Below are 19,110 nucleotides of genomic sequence, written 5' to 3' on the forward strand. Positions count from 1 at the left end.
ATCACCCAGGTCTGGGCTCACAATGCACTTTGTGTCCTTGAAGCCACTTGGTCATCCTCTGCCCAGCCCTCCCCAGCAGCTCTGCAGGCAGTTGCCTACTCACAGGCAGCTGCTTCAGGAACTGCTTCTCCTTCTTGTCCTTCTTCTCTTTCTTGTCCTTCTTCTCTTTCTTGTCCTTCTTTTCCTTCTTCTCTTTTTTCTCCTTCTTTTCTTTCTTCAAGCTGCCCCGTGCCAGCAGCTTCTCCCTCTCCCGGATCACCAGCTGCTTGTAGTGCTCATCACAGGGATGCTCCCACGTGGAGAGCCCGTTTTCAAAGTTGAAGAAATAGATGTCACCACCCGCAATATCTTGGCTGCACGGCAAAATCAGCAGGAAAAGGTGAAAGAGCATGTTAAAAATACAGCTGTACCGGCCAGAACATCTTTGCAGACTGTGTGAGCACCTGAAGCTCAGGGAACAGGACTGTGATGTCTCCAGGAAGCCAAAAATTCTCCCAGTTCTCCCAGGCTGCTCATATCCAGCTTCCCAAGCAGTTTTCCCCCTTCTTCTGCCACCCCAAAAAGCCCTGAGCTCCTGATCCCCCTCTAACCCAATTCTCTGCCAGCAGGAAGCCATTCCCCTTGTCCTGTCACTGGGAATGCCCCAGCACCCAGAGCTCTCACCAGGCTTTCCACTCCGGGGGCATCGGGGTCACCAGGCACTCCCTGGCCAGCCACAGCAGCTCCGACTCCTTGTCGGGGTCGATCCCGATTGTCGGCGCAAAATCCCGGATTTCTGGGGGAACAGAAGAGGAATCTGGGAAGCTGCTCCACCCACCAGAGCCACCCTCCTCAGCTACCGCTGAGGCACACCGGGAAATCCTGAGCCCAAAACAAAGCTGCCCAAAGCCACCACCAAACTCCTGTGTCCTGTAGAGCCCATCCAGGCTGGGGACACGGGAAGTGACATCTAATTGAAATTTTTAATTCATGCTAAAATCCCGTGTATTCTACCTCTCCACCCACTTCAGAAACCAATTCCTGTTTTCTGAATACACCTGGAAGTGACCTGCATGCCTGAATCCCTTCTCCCAGCTCCTGGGATGATGGGCCACGCTCACCTTGCTCCATAGGAACGTAGGATTCATTGTATTCCTCTTCCAGAATGAGCTGGTCCCCGATGCGCACGGCTCCTGCCATGGATCCCACACCTGGCAGCGGGGAGGAACCAGCACAGAGTCACAACTGCCCTCAGAAAAGAAAATTCCTTGTCCCCAGCACATGGCAGAGCCCTTCCACTGCAGCACACACAGCAAAACCGAATCAAAGAGCTTCCACACACACTTCCAAGGCCTGTGGAAACAGGGAGCAGAGCTGAAGTGGCACAAAGTCTTAATCAGATCCCCCAGGCCTTCCAGTTTCTACAGGAAAAATGCTTCAGGCATTTTTTAACCAGGTGAAAAATAAGGTGAAATAGGAAAGGGAAGAAAGAGAAAGCAAGCAACTTTCCCAAAGCATTCGTAAGACCCAGGGGGTTGTGGTACCTGCCAGGTAGCCCCAGTGATAACCACCCAGAGCAGGATCAGCACCTGTGACACGGCCATCACTGCCCTCTCCACCTCCCTGTGTCCTCAGCCCACTCTGTATTTATAACTCTTATGTAAAGAACATCTCAGAAGCAGCAACTAATCCTGGCAGTTTCCAGGCAAAGATATTCTCAGGCCATCCAAACCGAACCAGCATCGCGGCGCTCGCACCACTCCCCCTCCCAAATGTCCCCAGTTAGAGCATTTGGATGTGGGCAACTCGCTCAAGGCCTTCTGTTCCTATTTTCCTCTCCCCAAACTATCCCAGCCCAGTCTCCCATCCCTGGCATTGGCACTGGGGGATGAATTATGGGCTCTCTCCTCTCTTGGAGAATCTGCCTCGCCACTGATGGGGAGACCTTAGCGCGACCTTTCAGTACTTGAGGGGCAGCTATAATCAATGGGGACACGGGGGAACGGCTTTAAACTAAAAGAGGAGTATTTAGGTGAGATCTGCGGAGAGAATTCTTTCCTGGGAGGGTGGAGAGGCCCTGGCACAGGGTGCCCAGAGAAGATTTGGCTGCCCCATCCCTGGAAGAGATAAAAGCCAGTTAGGACGGGGCTTGGAGCAAGCTGGGATAGTGGAAGGTGTCCCTGCCCATGGCAGGGGATAGAATTGGATGATTTTCAGGTCCATTCCAACCCAAAAACCCATTCTATAGCTCTATATAAGCAGGATCGAAGGCTCAGGGCAGCCGCGACCGCGCCAGCCTGGAGCCACGGAAAAAGCGCGGCTGGCAAGGAGGACAAACAGCTTTGGTTAATAGGGTACTTTTAAAAATGGGGGGGAAAAAGCCGTTTTCGCCCTTATCACGACAGCACCCACGCGACACGCGCGCGGCCAGGAGCCGGCAGACCCCGCGTGGGGGCGGGAGGCCGGAACCGCGGGGCGCGGGGCCGCTCCCCGCAGCCTCCGCTCACCGAGGGGAGACTCCCCGGGCCCCGTGGCGGTGAGGGGCCCTCCCCGCCCGCCGCTCACCGTGCCGCGGGCCGCGTCCGCCGTTCCGCGGGTGCCGCCGGTTGCCGGGAGCGCGGGAGCCGCGGCGGCCGCTCCGCCAGGCCCCGCCCCCTGGCCGCCATTGGCCGGCGGAGAGATGCTCGCCATCCCATTGGCCGCCGGGGAGGAAGGATGCATGATGTCACCGCGGCGGGGCCGCCGGGGGCTGCGGTTGTCATGGTGACGCGTGGGTACCGCCCGCGGCGCGTCCCGCCGAGTCCCGGCGGGGAGGGACGGGCCGGGGCAGCGGGACGGGGACGGAGAGGGGGCCCGGGAAAGGGCCGGGGGCACCGGGCAGGGCCGGGGCGGGTCTCTCGGTGAGCGCTTCCGCCGGCGGGCGGGCTTTCCGGGGCGGGTCCGTGCGCGCCGCCATGCCCGCCGCCGCCGCGCCGCCCGCCCGCCCCGGCGCGGCCGCCCCGCCGAGGCGCGGGGCGCTGCGGGCCCGCTGACCGCGTCCCCCGAGGGCTCCCCGCGGCCATGGCGCCCTCCTGGCCCTGGCTGCTGCTGTGGCTGGGGGTTCTCCGCGCCCTCCCGGCCCCGCCGCGCATCCGGCTGCCGCTGCGGGGCGGCGCGGCCCCGCCGTCGGGGCTCCGGCAGCGCCGGGCGCCGCTGGACACCGAGCCCGACAGCGCCGGCAGCTTCGTGGAGATGATCGACAACCTGCGGGGCAAGTCCGGGCAGGGGTACTACGTGGAGATGACGGTGGGCAGCCCCCCGCAGAAGGTGAGGTGGGAGAGGATCTCCGCATCCCTCGCATCCCCCGCATCTCCCTCATCCCTTGCGTTCCCCGCAGGCTGCGGGGCGCAGAGCAGAGGCGCTGCGGGTGCCACCATGGCTTCGCGTGGCTCTCGCCGCACGGCCCGGGCAGCATTCCTGCTTCTCATCGCTCCGGGGATGTTTTTCCTGCTGGCTTTCGGCTAAAACTGGCCGCAGGCGCCCGCCGAAGGTGACCCCAAGCGCTCCCGGGGCTGTCCGGGCGCTCCGGGCGGGGTGGCTGGTGCTGTGTGTGCCTCTCCGTGCGGGCGAGCCAGGCTGCATCCCTCCATCCCTCCATCCCTCCCTTGTCGCTCCCTCCCTCCCTGCCTCCATCCCCGCTCGCAGCCGAAGGATGCCGCTGGAGCAGGTGCGGGCTGTGGGCGGCAGGGGGGTGGGATGTGGCTGCACAGCCCCGTGCCCGCCTGGAGCGGGCACATGCAGGCTCGGGGGAGCCCACGGCCGAGCCGTGCTTGGCAGTTCCTCCCAGCACAGCCCCGGGCGCAGCTGCTGCCTGGCTCCCCGTGCTGCTCCCGGCCGGGGGAAATTCTCCAGAAATGCTCCAGAGCTCGGTTTTCCGGGGGACCTCGTGACGGCTGTGGCTGCGCAGGAGTTGTGGCAGCGTGGGGAGGCAAATGGGATGGCCTGGATGGAAAGGGAGCCCACGGAGCAGGCGTTGGTGCGTCACCAGGCTCTGATCCTGCTCCATCTTTTTGTCAGCGTCCCTCACATGCTGCCCAGCTCATGTGGCACCGTGTGCCTGCGCGCTGGGGACAGGGTGAGAGCTGAGGGCCAGGTGCCACTCAAACAGCACAGGGCGACCAGCTCCTCCCCTCTTTTATGGATGAGATCGGGGAGGTTCCTGCTGCTAAATCCTTTTGTGCCCGTCCTTATCCCTGTTGTCACCAGCAACAAGTCTAGCCCGGGGGTCGAGCTCCGTGATCGAGGCTCCAGGTTCCTCCCAGCACAGGGCCACATTCCCCCATGCCTGCCATCACCACTTTTTGGGTGCTGCCAGAGCAGCCAGCACCCACACAGGCTCTGAAATAAAGGCTGGCTTTTCCCCACGAGCTGGCTGTGCTCTGTGTGCGTGGTGGGGGAGAGCGATGGGAGCACGATGAGGACGGAGCAATGACACCACTGCCGTGGAAGCTGGATCTCTGGGAGCACTACTGTGGGCCTGGGATTTATTGCCTGCACTGGCAGGGTGTGTTTAGGGAGAAAAGGGAGGAGATTATTTCTAAAATCTAGTTTTAAATGTGATTTCATCATCTCCTGCCTGCCACGTGTCGCAGCTGCCAGATAATTTCCGTGCGAACCACCTGTTCCCAGGCACTCGCGCATTCCGGAGCCCGTCACCCTTTTGGGCAGCATCTTCCAGCCTTGGATTGTTTCCAAATGCAAACGTGGTGCCTGTGCATGTGTGTGTGTGTGTGTGTGTGTGTGTGTGTGTGTGCTGGAGCAAAATCCCTCCAGGCATTGCAGTGGAATGAGAGGATTCATATGAAAGAGCCTGGCTGTGCCTCTGCAGGAAATTGGGAGCGTGTTTGCCCTGGGGGGTGCGTGCATCCTTCCCAAAGGCTCACACGAAGCAGGGAGATGGTGATCCATCTCCTCACCTTTCCTTTCACCTTCCCGATGCTGACAAGGAAGTTTCTGTATCCCCTTGTGCTTTAATCTTGGTTCTGAGCCGTGCTGCGCTGCCAAGTCACCGTCAGCAGCTGATTGCTCACACATTCCATGTGTCCAAGCATGTTGGTTTCCCTGGCTCCCCAGAACGGGCTGATTCATAAACACACAGGGGAGAGGGGCGAGCCGAGCAGCAGGAGCCGGTGTTTTGGGACAGATGGCAGTGCTTGGTGCCCCAGGAGCAGCACACAGCTCTAGGGACACGCGTGGCACAGAGCCAGCGCTGCTGCCGAGGCGCCTGGAGGGGCTGTCACTTCCAGGGACAGGTTTCAGGCAGTGTCCCTGCCACACATGTCTTGGCCTCGCCAGTTCACGTGCCGTGTCCTGGCCTGAATGGATGGCTGGGCTGAATCTCAAGGATCTGGGTCCTCTCCACGTGGGTCCTGTGCGTGACCCCTTCAGCAGGATGCGAGAGTAAAAGCCCTCCCTGCCTCCTCTCCCTGCAGTGTCAGCTCAGCAGGTCCTTCTCCAGGGAAACCAGTCTCCTCGGGTGCCCTGGGGATTGGAGATGAGCGGTGTGGAGCAGGTGGCCCCCAGTGACCCACGGCAGAACCGGGAGCAGCCCTGGGAACGGCACCAGGCTGTGTGCTGGGGCCTGGGGGGTGAACGTGCTGCTCTCATCTTCACCCACGGCCTGAAACGTTCCCCTTGGTGGGGAGGGGGAGCTGGGAGCTCAGGACATGCCAGCCCCTGTAGGGAGAGCGCTCGGCAGCTGCAGCCCCTGCTCCTGCGATTAACACAAGCGCATTAACCTCCTTCCTCTCCCTCTGACTCCACAGATTAAGGGCTGAAGCCCTGGTGCTGCTGCCTGGGGTAGTGCTGTGAAGCAGCTCCTGGGTCTGGGGCCAGGGCTCACCCTGAGCTCTGCTGCCCACCACAGCCAGGAGGCTCGGACAGCCCTGCTCCCACCTGGGCCATCCCACCCGGGCCATCCCACCCCAGCCATCCCACCCCAGCCATCCCACCCTGACCATCCCACCCCAGCCATCCCACCCTGACCATCCCACCCCAGCCGTCCCACCCTGAACATCCCACCCCAGCCATCCCACCCTGAACATCCCACCCCAGTCATCCCACCCCAGCCATCCCACCCCAGCCATCCCACCCCGCTCCCTGTCGGGGCTGCAGGCACGGGTCAGCTGAGGGCAGGATCCAGCTGGCCCCGCTCCTGGCCCTGCCAGTGGGATGTTTGCCAAACCTGGTAATCCTGCCGAGGCAGGAATGAATCGGGAGCGGGGCTCGGCATATGGGTGGTGATTAGCGGGCGCAGGGATCCGCGGGGGCTGCCCACCAGTCATCCTTCCCACCGGCTGTGCCAGCAAATCTGCTTTCCTGGCAAGAGGAACCTGTGCACCCTGTGTTGCTGCTGCTGCTCTCCGGCCCCGAGTGCTGCCCAAATCCTGCCTGTGGCTTTGGGGGCTGAGGCCAGGCCGTGCTGAGTGAGGAGCTCGTGCTCTGTTTGCACAGTGCTGGATGGTGTTTGCTTGTTGTGCAACTCCCTGATGTTGCTGCCTGCTGCTCCACCGCCTCCTTCTCTCCTCTCTGGGCATAACAAAAGAGGGTCCCACTGCATGCATGAGCCTTCCTGTCTTTCTTTCTTCTCCAGCTGAATATCCTGGTGGACACAGGGAGCAGTAACTTTGCTGTGGGAGCTGCACCACACCCCTTCCTCCGGAGATACTACCAGCGGCAGCTGTGAGTATTCTGGGGGGACACAGAGCCCAGCCACTCAGGCACACTGCTTCTCCTTTCGGGAGGTCTGGCCAGACCCTGCCAGGTATAGCCTGGCCTCTGGAACAGCAGGATCCACGAGCCCTGACTCGTCCCTCGGCCGCCCTTGCAGGTCCAGCACCTACCGCGACCTGCGGAAGGGGGTGTACGTGCCCTACACCCAGGGCAAGTGGGAAGGGGAGCTGGGGACCGACCTCGTCACCATCCCCCATGGCCCCAACGTCACTGTCAGAGCCAACATCGCTGCCATCACGGAGTCGGACAAATTCTTCATCAACGGCTCCAACTGGGAAGGGATCCTGGGACTGGCGTATGCGGAGATTGCCCGGGTGAGTCCTGGCTGACAGTCCTGGATGTGAGCACCAAAACACTTCAGTTGCCTTTTTCCTGGTCCCTGTTTGTCCCCTGGGGCACAGCAGTGCTGTTGAGGGGAGCTTCCCTGGACACAGAGAGCTCTGGAGAAGGGACAGCACTGACATATCCCTGTCCTGCCTCTGCTTTCTCCTTCCACCAGCCCGACGACAGCCTGGAGCCCTTCTTTGACTCCCTGGTGAAGCAGACACGGGTGCCCAACATCTTCTCCCTGCAGCTGTGTGGGACAGGCTTCTCTCCCAACGAGACAGAGGCCGTGGCCTCGGTGGGAGGCAGCATGGTGAGCACTCCCCGGGTGCCTGGGGGCTCCCTCGTGGCACTGCCAGCGCGTGGTGGCAGCGCCGTTGTGTCTCCTGTGCAGATCATCGGCGGCATCGACCGCTCGCTGTACGTGGGTGACATCTGGTACACCCCCATCCGCAAGGAGTGGTACTACGAGGTCATCATCGTCAAGCTGGAGGTCAACGGGCAGGACCTGAACATGGACTGCAAAGAGGTGGGGGGGCACCGGTGGAGCTGCCCCACGGGCACTGGAGGCACCCACCACTGGTCAGAGGAGGCTGGGTCACATTGGGGAGTGGGCTGGGGTTCTGCACCTGGGTCACTCCTCTTCTGTTCCCCAGTACAACTACGACAAGAGCATTGTGGACAGCGGGACCACCAACCTCAGGCTGCCGAAGAAGGTGTTTGAGGCTGCAGTGAAATCCATCAAAACGGCATCTTCGGTCAGTGGAACCCATCCCTTCCCCACAGGACCCAGGGCAGGGCTGTGGGCAGTGTGGCTGCCCCTCACCAGCCTGGTGTCTCTGCTGCCTACCCAGCTTGGCCCCGCTCACCTTCCCCTTTCTCTCTGGTAGACGGAGAAGTTCCCGGATGGCTTCTGGCTGGGGGAGCAGCTGGTTTGCTGGCAGGTCGGCACCACCCCCTGGCACATCTTCCCGGTCCTGTCCCTTTACCTGATGGGGGAGGCCACCAACCAGTCCTTCCGGATCACCATCCTGCCCCAGGTGAGCGCAGGCAGGACCGGGCTGGGTGGGCGCGGCTGCCTCCCCCGGCCCCTCCCCTGACGGCTCCTGTCCCCCCGCAGCAATACCTGCGCCCGGTGGAGGACGTGGCCACCTCTCAGGACGACTGCTACAAGTTCGCCATCTCCCAGTCCTCCACCGGCACCGTCATGGGCGCCGTGATCATGGAGGGCTTCTACGTGGTGTTCGACCGCGCCCGCAAGCGCATCGGCTTCGCCGTCAGCGCCTGCCACGGTGAGCTGGGCCCGCGGGCGGGGGAGGACGGCAGGGCCGCAGGGGACGGGGGTGTGCAGCGGCCAGAGCCTGCCTCCCCCGCCCGCAGTGCACGACGAGTTCCGCACGGCCGCGGTGGACGGGCCCCACCTGCACTCCAACATGGAGGACTGCGGCTACAACATCCCGCAGACGGACGAGTCCACCCTGATGACCATCGCCTACGTCATGGCGGCCATCTGCGCCCTCTTCATGCTGCCCCTCTGCCTCATGGTGTTCCAGTGGCGCTGCTTCCGCTGCCTGCGGCGGGACCACGACGACTTCGCTGACGACATCTCCTTGCTGAAGTGATGGCGGAGCGCGGGCGCAGCCCCGGGGCCGCAGGTGAGGCAGCAGGGCGGGGGCCTTGCTCCGGGGGCTGGAGTGTGGTGGCAGCGTGGGGAGCTCGGAGCCTGTGCCCGGAGCCTGGGGACTCGGTGTCCGTCAGGGCCAGCAGCCGGGGGAGCCCCAGGCCCGGGCTCCATTCATCTGGGACCTGCAGCAAGAGCGTGGCAGCTGGGCAGGGGGAGAGCTCAGCTGCCCCATCCTGGGAACTGGGGGCGTGTTCCAGCACCAGGACAGGACCAAGCTCTCCCACCCAGCCTTGCCTGGCTTGATGGAGTGACGCTGATGAGCCATCCCCTGCCTGTCCCCTTCCATCCCTGTGCATCCCTTTGCAGCTCGCCCCGCTGGGAAGCTGCCAGCCCAGCCTCTCTTATAGGGAGCTGTGCTGCAGCTGTGCCTCCCCTGTGACTCCCTGCACTGAGCCAGACTCCAGGAATCATCCTGGAGCCATCCAGCCTCGAGCTTTTCCAAGACAGCCCTGCAGGGCCAGCCTGGGCTGCCCAGACAGGGCTTTCCCTGCTACCCTGCTGCCCTTACGCCGCTCGCTCTGACATTTCCCCTGCATTTTCCTGCCTTCCCGAGCTGTGCTCCTGCTGCCGCTGGCCCCAGGACTCCCTGCACCCTCCTGGGACAGGCAGGAGCAGGCACCCATCCTCTCCCCACGTCACATGGGATGGGAAACTCCCTGCCCTTGCTTCCAGCAGCGGCTGCCACGCAGAAGCCAGTGCCAGGAGTGAGGTTCCCAGCCCTGGCAGCGGCTGCTCCCCAGCCCAGCCAGCCCTTCGAAAGCCATAGGGGAGCCTGGGCCCCCCCTGCAGCCCCCCAGCTCAGCTCAGCGCATCCCACGGCACAGCAGCTCCTCTCTGCTCACTCCACACGTCCAGGCCCGGCTGTGGGACACCCCGGCATCCTGGGGACAGGCGGCAGCTGTGGGAACTGCAGCATTTCTTGTTTTTTTAAACACATGGTTGTATTTATTTTTGTTTTTTTACAAAGCGTGTCGCTGGTAGCGCAGCTGCGCGTTGAGAGCGTGTACAGAGCCGGTCCCACGTGTACAGACCACGGCTGCCTCTCACCTGTACAATATATCCATATATCTCTATTTTTAATTCTAGCCCTGAAAGCCACTGTTCCAACATTAGGGGTCGGTCCTGTTTTGTTTTGGGGTTTTTTTTAAATATTTTTAATCTTCTGTTCAGTCCTTGGCCACTGTGGCCACCGCCCAGGGCCAGGGCTCGGGCCACAGCCGCGTGTTTGGTGGGAGCACATGATGGTGAGGGGGTCCCAGCTGGCTTGAGGAGGGGGTGCAGGGCTGGAGCACACAGAGCAGTGGCTCACAAGCCCAAAGGACCCTGAGCACAGGAGGCATCTCTGTCCTCGTGGTGTTCCTGCAGCACGGGGAGGATTTTCCAGTGTGTGAGGACTCCTCCCTGTGCTGCAGGATCACCGTCCCTTCCCCAGAGCAGACACCTGTGACCTTGCAGGCAGTGGTAGTGCTGTATTCCCTTGCTTCTCTGCCTCCAGCCTGGATAGGAAAGAGCCCAAACACGGAGATTGCACAGTTAAAAGGCATCACTTCTCCATGAACAGAGGGGATACCTGCAGTGTCAGGGCTGAGCTGGCGGCTGCCCCGCAGAGCCACCGAGTCAGGCAGGGACAGACTGAGGAGCCACAGCAGTCACCTAGCATAAAGCTTGTGAACTAAATCCTGCAGCCAAAGGTTTCTTTGGGAGAGCAGCGAGGGGAGCCAGGAACCGCAGGCAGCGTAGGAGACCAGCCAGCCCTCGCACGGGGCACTGCCACAACAGCCCCCACGCTGCCCCTGCTCACCCCCACCGCGCTCACAGAGCCCCCAGCCTCGCTCCAAACCCGCACCCAGCCGCTCCCTGCGAGAGGGAAGCGTTCTCCCCCCACCCTCGTGCCTGCCCAGGACCCCCAGGACCCCAGAGACTCTGTTGTGGACCACTGCCTTAAAACGCCGCGAGCGCGCTCGCCGGAGGAGCCGGGCTGCGGCGGGTTCAGCGCCCAGGGCTGCTCCCCTGCCCTCCTCCCGGGGCAGCAGCGCCCAGCTCCTGCCGCAGAGCGCGAGGAAGCCGGGGGGGAATTTTTAGAGAGTCATTGCAAGATTTTCAGTGGTGCTGAGCACCTCGCAATCCCACCGAAATCCATGGAGAAAGGGTTGGCGTGTCAGCCCTGCTCGAGGAGGAAGCAGAGGAGAGGGGAACGCAGGAATTTTGCCAGGTTGGTTTATCCCGAGCTGCAGCGCAGCCGCGTCCGTCCGCTCCCTCCCCAGGGCCCAGTGACAGGGATGGGATGGGATTGGGACCGTGGGCTGTCGCTGGAGGCTCCAGTACTCTGTAACCCAGTGTCTATGTAAGAACAATGAATGTTAACACGGTAAATTATTATGACATTAAAAAAAAATGACCACAAGAAATTGGCTCTTCTTCTGCTATTTGTTCATTGGCAAGAGGGGGATAAAACCAGGTGATGACTGGCAGGGATGTGGGGGTGGTGAGGCCATGAGGAACGGCCCTAGGGAAGGAGCTGATGGGATCCAAGTGGGAAGAGGCAGTTCCCAGCAAGCAGGGAACACTGATGCTCATTTGGAAAAAGCCAGCAAGGGTGCACAGTAAGAAATGAGGAGCTGCAGCAAATCACTGCATAATATACACACTTTATTTATGAATTTGTATGTTTACAGACTTTCTATACACACATTACCTATATAATAAAAATGTACATGTGTATACATGATCGTATAAATATAGAACTGTAGAAATCTTAGAACTGATCCTGTCTATTCACAGCAACTCCTCCCAGGGGCCCGTGTTGTCCCAACAGCCGTCATTTGAGGCTTGGGCAAAAAGGGCAAGTGTCATTCGTGTTGGTTTGTGCCCAGAATTTGATGCACTGGAAGAGAAAGAATTGGTCAAGAGCCACTGGCCCAACCCAAAGGTGCCATCATTGTCCACAGCGCTCGCTTCAGGGATGGTTTCCTTTGCCCCCTGCAGCCTCCATCACAAGGTCACCTCGGGGAAGGAGCCCTTGTCACCCTTGCAGGACTGCCAGGCCCTCCTCAACATGAGTTTCCATTTCTTTGAGGGGCCACTGCTGGAGGCCCCAGAGCTGTTGGGGGGCTGCCCACACAAGTGACTCACTGCCAAACCCATGGATAGGAAAGTCTCCACCTCTTCCCAAGAGCTCCTGGCATCCCCAGCCCAGACACCTGGGCAGCAGTGGCAGCTCTCCCCTCACCCTGTGTTCCAGATCCTTCCAGACTGTCCTGCTCCAGCACCTAAACCTCCCAGACACAGCACAGGCTCAGGGACACAAGGGCAGCCTGTTCCTAAAGCTGCCATCCACTGGCCACACAGGGTGGCCCAGCCAAGAGTACGGAAAGGATGGGATGACAGGATGCAGGGAAGCTGTTTATTGATCATACCCCTCTCCTGGCAAGGTGTCAGCACAACAAGGACTCGGGAAGGGTCGTTTGGAAGGACCAGCAGAACACACTCACCTCCTTGTGCAGCACATGTGAGCAGGCCATGGGGTGAAGGTCACCGGGCTGCACGAGCTTCTGGCACATCAGACACAGCTTACAGGCAGCTGGGGTCTGGGATGGGTAGTGAGGGAAAGAAAGCAGGCAAGGAAGTCAGACACACAGCTCTGATCAGGTTCAGCTGAAAGCCGAGGCCACAGGCTGCCCAGTCCCCTCTCTACCCACAGCCATCACACCCTGAGAGCCACCATCGTCTCTCCGTTCCAATGTGAAACACAGGATCTGTGCCCCAATCCTCCCCTTCACCTCAGCAGTGGGTAGCTGTGTGAGGAGAGAGCTCCCAGCTGCAGGGGCTCATCCCTTCAGGCTCCCCCCTCCCCAGGGAAGCCAAGCAGCCTTACGTGTGACGCTGTTCCCGGGTAAGCGACCTGGGCCGGGGGCAGGAACATGGGCGTGCTGATCTGAGGCAGTGGAGCAGAGAACATGGGGGCCCTGATCCGGCCCAGAGGCTGCAGCAAGGCAGAGGAGGCACATCAGAACAGCCCGGGAGGAAAGGACAGAGGAGTCGCCCCGAATCACCTCGGGGAAAACCGTTCCCTGGTAACGCTGCAGTCAGCAGGACAGGGAACCCAGGGGACAGCCCTGACGCACAGCCCAAGCTCTGTGGGGAACCAGCAAGCAGAGGCAGCTCTCCTGATCCCCAGGGCCCCCTTCCAGCAGCCCCCACGCTGACCCACCTGAGCTCCAGCTGCTGCCCGCTCCTGCTGCTCTGCCAGCTTGGCCGCCACCAGCTGGTTCAGCTCCTCCATGGTCAGGCCGGCCATGGTCCTCCGGGCAGTCTTGATCTGCTGCAGGATGTTGGTGAGCTGGGCCCTGCGTGGACAGCAGCCTGCTAAGAGTTCCCAGCCCTCACAGACTGGGATCCCTCAGCCACCACTGCCTGGGGGAAGCCGTGTGCTTCCCCTCCACCCTCCAAGTGAGGAGAGTGCCGTGCCGAGCCTCCCTCCCCAAAACACTGGGGAAAGAGCAGGGAACCCCCAGAGACAGGCTGGGGGGCTCCTGGCTGTGCCCAGATATCCTGCAAAGCTCCCAGTGATCCCCACTGCCAGCACTACAGCAAACCTGATGGAGACCTTGACCTTTGCCTGCCTCACTTCCCACAGACCCCACTCACAGCCTTCCCCTGATCCCAGCTCCCACTCCACGCACGAGCCCAGGCCCTCCCGGCAAACACCAGCAGACCCTTACTTGTTGCACTGTGGAAACCGAGTCAGCAGCTTCTCCAGCAGCTTCTCCAGCTTGTCGGCCGGCTGGGGCCGGTGGAACTCGGGAGCGACGCTCACCCCGCCCAGGCCGGGCGGAGGAGGGATGGAGGCGGCGGGGGGCATGTGGGGGCTGTGCGTGCCAATGAGCGATGCCACCACCGGGCTGCTCCTCCCCTGGGAAGCGGGCAGGGGTGGGGAGGGCTGGTTGGGCCTGGACATGGCGGGGTTCAGCAGAGGGAAGGACAGCGCCCGAGGATCGGCGCTCGGCATGACCATGGGCACGGGGACGGGCCCGATGGGGAAGGGGAGCCGGGGGGTCAGGGATGGGCTGGGCTGGAATGCCGTCAGCATGAAATCTGTCTGAGAAAGAAAAACAGGGGAAGAGGGAAAGGCTGGTTAGAGTAAGACCACCTGGAAGCAGAGCCGGGTGCGCTCTTCTCCAGCCAGAGAAATGGGAACTGCAGGCACTGGCAGCTGGAAAGGGAAGAAGACCCTTCCCCTCCTCTCTAGTAAGCCCAGACAGGGAATGGGCCATCCCACACACGCACAGCAGCAGGCAGGCTGTGCCAGGGCCTGGCAGCATGGAATGCCCGTGCTGTGGGGCTGGAGAGGCACTCACTTCCGAAGGCGGAGGAGGCAGCGTCGGCGTCGGGATCTGGGGGAGGCTGCTCAGCTTTGTGCCATTCCTCACCATCTGGATGTGGTCGTTGAACTGATCCTGGCAGAGAGGGAAGAAAACGCGTGCATTTATCTAACCTGAGCAAGTTTGGGGCACTCTAAGCCAGGGGGTGGCAGGCCCTTAAGTGGCACTGTGGTTTGGCTCCACAGAAGAATGGAAGAGGAGCTGAAGGGAGGAACACGGCGTGTGTGAAGAACTGCTCACTGCTAGGCTGGGAGAGGTCAGCAGGAACTTACTCGGACACTTTGCTTGGTCATTCGTATCCTGTTCAGCCTCATCTCCCACTCCTGCTTTGGCCTCATGGTCTCCAGCGTGGGTGGCGCAGACCTGCAAGCACAGCTGAACTTTCCCACTTGCAACTGTGCTCTCACTGGCAGCAAAGTGGGAGCAAGCAACCCCCAGAGCCCCGTGGCTTCCCCTCCTCCAGCAGGGTGGGAAGGGCTCATCCCCAGGTGAGGCACCCCACAAGGAAGAGGGACTGATCTGGGGACACACAGGAACACCACAGTAAACAGCACTGACTGGGCCTGGCAGATGAACAGTGACAGGGGATGAGCACAGCCCCACTTGCTGTGTGACGTTATTGAATCACATCGATCCAGTAAGAAAACCACAGGAAATCTGAACTATTCTAGTCCAACCTCCAGCGTAAGCAGAGCAAGAGGAGAAGGGACACAGGGACACCTGAGTGACCCTGCCTGCCACTTCTGACACAACACAGACTCACTTGAGGTAGGTGAGGTGTAGCTCTGCTTCTTTTTCTGCTTCTTCCAGCTTCAACACCAGCAGCTCCTTCCGGCTCTCCAGGGACAGGATCTATGGAAACAGGCTCGGGTTTTGTACTCCCCCTTTTTTTATTGCTGCCAGACCAGGCACTGGGCACTGCTCCCCACTAATGCTCACTGCACTGATACTTGCTCATCATTCCTCTTATCCCACAAAGCGGGACTTGGCCTTGCCCTCAACTGCTCCTGATTTCACAGAACTGCCCATTAACCATCTGGAATCTCAAACCCATCACTTTGCAGGGAAGAAGTCAGCTGCTCACCTCTGCTTTCCAGGCTCGTTCCGTCTCCTCAAGAATATTCCTGTTGATTTCATTGTGCTGGTTCTTCAGCTTGTCCAGCTCCATCTCCCACAGCTGCCTGCACACACAACACAAGGAGTCCCCTTGGGCTCAGGCACCGGAATGGCCGCAAAGGGATCGATCTCAGGAGCTCTGGATGGGGTGGAGCCATGGAAGATCAGCAGCCTGGAGCCTCAGAGTCTGGAGACTGTGACACCAGCCCCAGCTCCCTGGGCTGCGTGAGTCAGAGCTGTTCCAGAGCACACAAACAAGCGGTGTGCAAACACACAGGGCAAAACGAGGGGAATTCCCCTCGGCAAAATTCAGTCCAACCCCAGGGAAGATCTGAAGCAGGAATCAACCCCAGCTGCAGGCAGAGCTATGCTGTTCTGATCCTGGAGAAGTGTAAAGCTGGGCATTCCCACCTGTGCTTTGGGAACACCTGGATCTGGAGCATCCCTGCCCAGCTTTAAACACCCGAGCGTGCCAGAGTTTAGTGTAGCTGGACAGCTGTGGGGGACAGACAGGGAAATCAGCCTGCCCTAATTCTGGGGAGCTGAAATTCCATCAGAAGTAGCAGTTACAAGCTGAGTCAGTCCACCAAGCACAAACTCTAATCTTATGGGATCTTCATGTCACAAGTATCCAGGAGTCTGCTTTGCCTGGGATCAAAGAAGATTTAATCCAGAGCCCTGATGCTGCAAGAGGAGATAAAACCTCTAGAGCACGTAACTGGCCAGCACTGCTGGATCATTGTCTCTACTCTGTCCCAGTCAAGAGCACTGGATTCACTCTGAGGCACACTGACAGGAAGGAACAGTGCACTGGGCAGCATTAATCAGGTGAAGGATAAGAGCCTTACTTCTCATCAGACTGCTCTGCAATCAGAGAGGCAATCTTGTTTTCCTTCTCCTCCTGCTCCTTCAGCAACCTGCAGAGGAGAAAAGGGACAGCACAGCTGGAATCCCAGCAGGGCCCACATCCAAACATCCCCAGGCCTGGCCACACACCACGGGCTGGGGATGGCTCCCTGCAGTGTGGGTGGGAAAACGGCTCCAGCAGCCTCCGGAGCACAAATCCTGCTGTCTCATGACACTGCACAAAGGCTGTGGCACAGAACCAGGCTGGCTGTGCTGCTCCCCCAGCACGTGCTCTGCCATGGTCCCCTGGGGGAAAAGGGCTGAGCACTTGGAGCCATCACTGGAGGAGTTTTACCCAAAAACATCGCCAAGCCCTCAGAATAAAAACCAGAGCTCTATGACGTGACAGAATGGCTCCATAAAAGTGCCAGTTCAAATACAGGGCCTATCCTAAATTCATCCATGTACAGGTCTGACCCAAATACTCGCTGCTTCCTAAAAGCTTAAAGCTCTTTGCTTCATCAGGTTTAGATCATGGTTAAGCAAGGCCTTCCTCTCCAAAAATAAACACTTTCTTTTCTGTAAAATACCTTCTGCCTTTCTCACAGAGTTTCTCAATTTCAGCTTTGAGATCCTGCTCTTTCTGCAGGAATTCTTTCTTTTCTTTCTCCATCTTTTTCTTAGTCTCTTCTCGCTTGATCGTAACATCCTGAATTGCTTTCAGAATCTCCTGGAGTAAAAGAAGCACCACACAGATACAGAGCAAAATTATCAAGTAATGGTTTTGATTTCAAATCCATTATTTTTCTTGATTATTTGATTAGTAAGATTACACAGCAAACTCTTTCTCTTTAGCAGATACCGTCAAGATATAAATTGGTTATCATGAGGAAGCTCAGGAGGCTGCTGTCTGGACTGCAGGTTCTCCTGACTCCTCATAAAAAATTTAAAATTAATTACAGGGCAGGTTAAACACAAATAGTTGTTCACCAAATACCTGGTGGTTTTTCATCTCCTCTTCCCTCCGCTGCTGGAGCTGCTTAAGCTGGACCTGCAGCTGATTCTCCACCTGCCTCTGCTTGTCCAACACCTCCTGGTAGCGCTCCTTCAGCAAGGCCCGCTCGGACATCATCTTGTCCTGCAGTGGAGAGCAAAATCCCTCTGTAACAAGGACAGCCAAGGACTTCAAGGCTGGTATTTGATGGTCTTGGAGGTCTTCTCTAAATGTAATGATTCTATGATTCTATTTTGACAGGAAAGAAGTGGGAAGAACAGCTCCAGCTCCTTTGTCTGGGAGTGTGAGTGGCAGAGCCCAGACCTGAGCGCAAGCCTCGATACCCACCAGGTTCTTCTCGATGTCCTGGTCTGTGTTCACATCCGTATCGGCCGCCTTGAAGTCGGTCTGTGAAAGGAAATGATTGAGATCAGACCCTGCAGTGACCAGAGAGGATCTCCAGGCCTGTTCCAGTGCTCTGCCACCCTCCATGGAAAGCAGGTCTCTGTCATGCTGAGATGAAACTTATCATTTTCATTTATGGCCATTGTTCCTCACCCTGCAGCTGGGCACCCACAAAAAGAATCTGTCACCATCCTCTGACACCCCTTGGAGATATTTATATGCTCTAATGGGATCCCCTTTCAGTCTTCCTAGACCAACCAGGCCCAGCTCCTGCAGGGTCTCCTGATAAGAGGGATGCTCCAAACCCCTCATCATCTTTGCAGCCTCTGCTGGAGCCCTCTTCAGTAGCTCCTTGTCTTTCTTGTACTGAGGAGCCCAGACCTGAACACAGCACTCCAAATGTGGCCTCATTAGGGTCAAATTTTAATTAAAGATTAATTGAAGACTGTTGAAAGCAGAGGACTGGGCACACAGCCGCGGCTGTAAAGCTGCAAGTATGGATGTGTTTTACCCCCCCCAGTCTCGACTGATTCAGTTTTTTGTCCTCCAGGTTCTACAAGAGCCTTTCCTGGCCCTCGCCCCGCACAGCACAAACCCCGGGGGAGCTGCACGCACCTGCACCGCGATGTTCTGCGACGGCCTGGCCGGGGCCGCCTCCTCGTCGGGCTCCTCGGCCGCCGCTCCGCTCTGCCCCGCGGCCTCGGCTCCACCGGCCCCGGGCTCCGCATCGCCTCCGGGGCCGGCCACGGGCTCCGCATCCCCGCCGGGCCCGGGCTCGCTGGGGCTCTCCGGGCCGGAGAGCGGGCTCCCGCTGCACCGAACGGGGACATGGGTCAGCGCTCAGCCGCGGCTGCATCCCTGCTCCATCCCCGCTCCATCCCGGCTCCATCCCGGCTCCATCCCCGCTCCATCCCGGCTCCATCCCGGCTCCATCCCCGCTCCATCCCTGCTCCATCCCTGCTCCATCCCCGGCTCCATCCCCGCTCTATTCCCGGCTCCATCCCCGGCTCCATCCCCGCTCCATCCCCGCTCCATCCCCGGCTCCATCCCCGCTCCATCCCCGCTCCATCCCCGCTCCATCCCGGCTCCATCCCCGCTCCATCCCCGCTCCATCCCCGCTCCATCCCCGGCTCCATCCCCGCTCTATTCCCGGCTCCATCCCCGCTCCATCCCCGCTCCATCCCGGATCCATCCCGGCTCCATCCCCGCTCCATCCCCGCTCCATCCCTGCTCCATCCCGGCTCCATCCCCGCTCCATCCCTGCTCCATCCCTGCTCCATCCCCGCTCCATCCCGGCTCCATCCCTGCTCCATCCCCGCTCCATCCCGGCTCCATCCCCGCTCCATCCCGGCTCCATCCCGGCTCCATCCCCGCTCCATCCCCGCTCCATCCCCGCTCCATCCCGGCGCCGCTGCCGCCCCGCCGGGCCCCCCTCACCTGCCGGGCGGCGCGGCGGGGCCGGGCTCGCAGAGGCGCGGCGGGTCAGGGCCGTCGACCTGCGCCTGTTCCAGCGCCATGGGGGCGGCTGCGGGGCCGGGCCGGGCCGGCGGAGCGGCACCGGGGGGCAGCGGGCGGCACCGAGCGGCACCGGGGGGCAGCGGGCGGCACCG

General features: G+C 60.1%; 3 protein-coding genes across 12 annotated transcripts in view; 1 reads left to right on the forward strand and 2 right to left on the reverse strand.

Annotated features, from left to right (window-relative positions):
• Positions 1 to 2,655, reverse strand: part of CEP164 (centrosomal protein 164) — a 30,065-nt gene extending 27,410 nt beyond the window's left edge. For 6 of the 9 annotated variants that reach the window (XM_086861108.1, XM_086861106.1, XM_086861102.1 and 3 more), the window contains exons 1-4: positions 2,545 to 2,623; positions 1,101 to 1,190; positions 664 to 775; positions 104 to 353 (exon numbers count right to left, since the gene is read on the reverse strand). In XM_086861108.1, coding sequence (XP_086717234.1) covers positions 104 to 353; positions 664 to 775; positions 1,101 to 1,179 — 441 coding nt within the window. In that variant the 5' untranslated portion in view covers positions 1,180 to 1,190; positions 2,545 to 2,623. Of the gene's footprint in view, positions 1 to 103; positions 354 to 663; positions 776 to 1,100; positions 1,191 to 2,486 lie in introns of all 9 variants that reach the window. The other 3 variants (XM_086861107.1, XM_086861105.1, XM_086861109.1) reach the window with 3 other exon arrangements.
• Positions 2,656 to 2,976: 321 nt separating this feature from the next.
• Positions 2,977 to 11,166, forward strand: BACE1 (beta-secretase 1). The gene is made up of 9 exons (XM_086861114.1): positions 2,977 to 3,285; positions 6,611 to 6,699; positions 6,848 to 7,064; positions 7,250 to 7,387; positions 7,469 to 7,603; positions 7,731 to 7,832; positions 7,965 to 8,114; positions 8,195 to 8,366; positions 8,455 to 11,166. The coding sequence occupies exons 1-9, from the start codon at positions 3,040 to 3,042 to the stop codon at positions 8,694 to 8,696; spliced, it is 1,491 nt and encodes a 496-aa protein (XP_086717240.1). The 5' UTR covers positions 2,977 to 3,039; the 3' UTR covers positions 8,697 to 11,166.
• A 220-nt stretch (positions 11,167 to 11,386) lies between these two features.
• Positions 11,387 to 19,104, reverse strand: RNF214 (ring finger protein 214). 2 transcript variants are annotated; one of them, XM_086861112.1, is made up of 15 exons: positions 18,938 to 19,104; positions 18,116 to 18,311; positions 17,444 to 17,503; positions 17,099 to 17,239; positions 16,692 to 16,831; positions 16,104 to 16,172; positions 15,224 to 15,320; positions 14,903 to 14,991; positions 14,412 to 14,514; positions 14,116 to 14,214; positions 13,480 to 13,856; positions 12,969 to 13,104; positions 12,633 to 12,740; positions 12,250 to 12,345; positions 11,387 to 11,642 (listed from the first exon to the last, which is right to left on the reverse strand). In XM_086861112.1, the coding sequence occupies exons 1-15, from the start codon at positions 19,015 to 19,017 to the stop codon at positions 11,577 to 11,579; spliced, it is 1,857 nt and encodes a 618-aa protein (XP_086717238.1). In that variant the 5' UTR covers positions 19,018 to 19,104; the 3' UTR covers positions 11,387 to 11,576. The 2 variants fall into 2 exon arrangements, with proteins under 2 accessions (XP_086717238.1, XP_086717237.1); XM_086861111.1 differs by having other exon boundaries at positions 14,412 to 14,502; positions 18,938 to 19,097.
• Positions 19,105 to 19,110: the final 6 nt, after the last annotated feature.

Source organism: Cyanistes caeruleus, chromosome 23 (assembly GCF_971803275.1).
Source record: "Cyanistes caeruleus chromosome 23, bCyaCae1.hap1.1, whole genome shotgun sequence".
NCBI lineage: Eukaryota > Metazoa > Chordata > Aves > Passeriformes > Paridae > Cyanistes > Cyanistes caeruleus.